This window comes from Vicia villosa, linkage group LG5, assembly GCF_029867415.1.
Source record: "Vicia villosa cultivar HV-30 ecotype Madison, WI linkage group LG5, Vvil1.0, whole genome shotgun sequence".
NCBI classification, from domain to species: Eukaryota; Viridiplantae; Streptophyta; class Magnoliopsida; order Fabales; family Fabaceae; genus Vicia; species Vicia villosa.
In genome coordinates this window covers 128,313,138-128,315,633 of record NC_081184.1, presented here as the reverse complement: position 1 = coordinate 128,315,633, position 2,496 = coordinate 128,313,138, and the positions used below count along the sequence as shown (strand labels likewise).

Below are 2,496 nucleotides of genomic sequence, written 5' to 3'. Positions count from 1 at the left end.
GCACTTTTGCATGTTGAGGGCTGGATTTCGAAACAAAAATCTTTAATGAATCTAAAAAAAATCTTTTATCTCATTGAAATACTCTTATATAAAATATTCTAAAATCTGAGTATTGATTCGCTTCATTTCTTTTCATTATTATAGTTTTGTATGTATATTACACGTATTTCTAAGACATGTGACACATATTTACTATTTATTTAACTTTATGTACATAAAACTATAATAATAGATTCTCTATTTCTTTTTAGGAAATAAAGTGGATCCTTACTTCTAAAATCTAGTTCAACTACAATGTTGATATAATTAAGTTTCCCACCTTTATTTAAATTCAATATTTTCACACTTCTATATATAAATTTCAGCAGTATTTATTACTTCATCTAAAAAAAATGTAGCATCAAACACAATCTAGATCTAGTAACTCCACATGCATAAAATATGGTTGAAAATAATCAAAGACCCACACACAACCAAAGTCACCAACCAAGGGTAAATTAGTCACTCCACAAAAACTTCCCAACATTTTTCATTAAAAAACTGTCTTTATTACATTTTCCACCATCAAAAACTCAACTTAACCTTAAACCCTTCCATGTTCCTTTCTCTTTATGGCATTCTTCAACACTCTCCTCTCCCTCTCTCTCCTCCTTCTCCTCTCTTCCCATCTTTCTCTCTCCTCTTCCTCCTCCATTCATGACCTTCTCCGCTCAAAAGGCTTACCAGCTGGTCTCTTACCAGAAGAAGTAAAGTCCTACACTTTCTCAGAAAATGGCCACTTAGAAGTGTTCCTTGAATCACCTTGTTTAACAAAGTACGAAAATAGAGTCTACTTTGAACAAATAATCACTGCGAATCTTACATATGGAAGCCTCATTGGTGTTGAAGGTTTGCAACAAGAAGAGCTTTTTGTTTGGTTACCTGTTAAGGATATCATTGTGGATGATCCTTCTTCTGGTTTGATTCTCTTTGACATTGGTCTTGCTTATAAACAACTCTCTTTCTCTCTCTTTGAAGTTCCACCTCGTTGTAAACCTCAAGGTAAATTCACTTTTGCTTCAATTATTTCATAGCAAGATCATTTTTTATAGATCTGTTACCACCCCATTTTTTATTGATTCTGGTTAATTATTGTAGTTAATTTAGTTTCTTATGTTATTTATTTGTTTTTTTCTATATATATTTTTTATTTTGTAAATGATAGAAGGAAAAATAATTGAGAGGAACTTTCCTATGTATGAATAATTATTAAGAAATTAAGAAGAAAAATTATTGTACATATATTATATGCTAGATTCCTTAGGGTTCTGCTTCTGCTCAGCGTCAATTTAGTATATTTTTGACAAGTATGTATGAAAGTCCAAAATGGGTGGGGCTAATTACTGAAATTATGGATTTTCGTATATATGTTTTTGTTGTTTATTAGTTGTTGTTTTGTTATTATTTTAAACTTTGCGGATATTTCTATGTCTAAAAAGTGGACAAGAGTTTTTGTTTTATGTATGCAATTTTTGTGTTTGAGGTAGCTAATTGGATGAGTTGTGCAGGTGTGTTGAAGAATGGTGTGAGAAAGGAGAAAGGTTTTGAGGCAGTGAGGTAGTAGGAAAAGATGTAAACTTTGTTTTCATGCTTCAATTGTTGTCTTTTTCAATGTCTTGTTTATATACTTTGGGCTTTTCAAGTTTGAAGTTATAGTTAATATGTGTAGGGTTTTTTTAGTGTAGAGGTTGAACATGTAAAAATGTGGGGAGATAAATCAAGAACTATGTTTTCAATTTTACAACTTTCTAATATTTTCATATATAAATAATGAAAATCGATCGATTTAATAAGAAGTTGAGTTCAGAGGAAAAAAATGTGAATGCGCATCTTTCAACTGTGACTATTAGAATTCGAACTCTAACGAAAACGTCCAATCTAATAATATCGATTTATATCGATTGAACATAGAATTGCATAATAAGTGAAGGTGAATTATATTGTAAATTTAAAAGAAAGTTTTAATACCAAAATAAGTGAAGCTAAAGATGAAAGAAACTATGTGCATGTTAGTGAAAGAAAATGAAAGAAATAACATAGACAGGTCATTGCTTAGCTGGAAACAGACGGAGTATGAGTTGTTTGTTGAATGGCAACGGCACAAAATGATGATTTGTAAAGTGATTAATTTTGGAGTTTAGCTTTTCTTTGTTGTAAAAGGTTAATATATTTTTTGTTAATAATGTAAATTATTTATATAATAATATAGAAATTGACAATTGGAAAGAAAAGGTTTTTGTTGGGTCCGTGTGGCTTTACGGCCTCACGCGGGAATTGTGGGGTCATCTTTAAGTATAATAACTTTAGTGTGGCCCACCAATACTGTTTTCTTCACCTTTTTGACTCTTTGTTAGCCTCGTTTTTCTCAACAGCACCTTCTCAAATGCTTAATTTTACACTATACTAGTAATAGTATAAGTAACTATAATACTAGTTTTTGTTATGTACAAAAACAAA

The 2,496-nt window shown here is 30.6% G+C and overlaps 1 protein-coding gene across 1 annotated transcript; it reads left to right on the top strand.

Annotated features, from left to right (window-relative positions):
• Positions 1–509: 509 nt before the first annotated feature.
• LOC131607301 (uncharacterized) lies at positions 510–1,783 on the top strand. Its single transcript, XM_058879315.1, has 2 exons — positions 510–1,041; positions 1,548–1,783. Exons 1-2 carry the CDS (start codon positions 612–614, stop codon positions 1,598–1,600), a joined length of 483 nt encoding a protein of 160 aa, XP_058735298.1. The 5' UTR covers positions 510–611; the 3' UTR covers positions 1,601–1,783.
• The last annotated feature ends 713 nt before the right edge of the window (positions 1,784–2,496 follow it).

Excerpts from the sequence above, each read along its gene's own strand:
- LOC131607301 (XM_058879315.1), top strand. The coding sequence starts at position 612 with ATGGCATTCTTCAACACTCTCCTCTCCCTCTCTCTCCTCCTTCTCCTC. Across the intron at positions 1,042-1,547 it reads ACCTCGTTGTAAACCTCAAG|GTGTGTTGAAGAATGGTGTG; the intron begins GTAAATTCACTT and ends TGAGTTGTGCAG.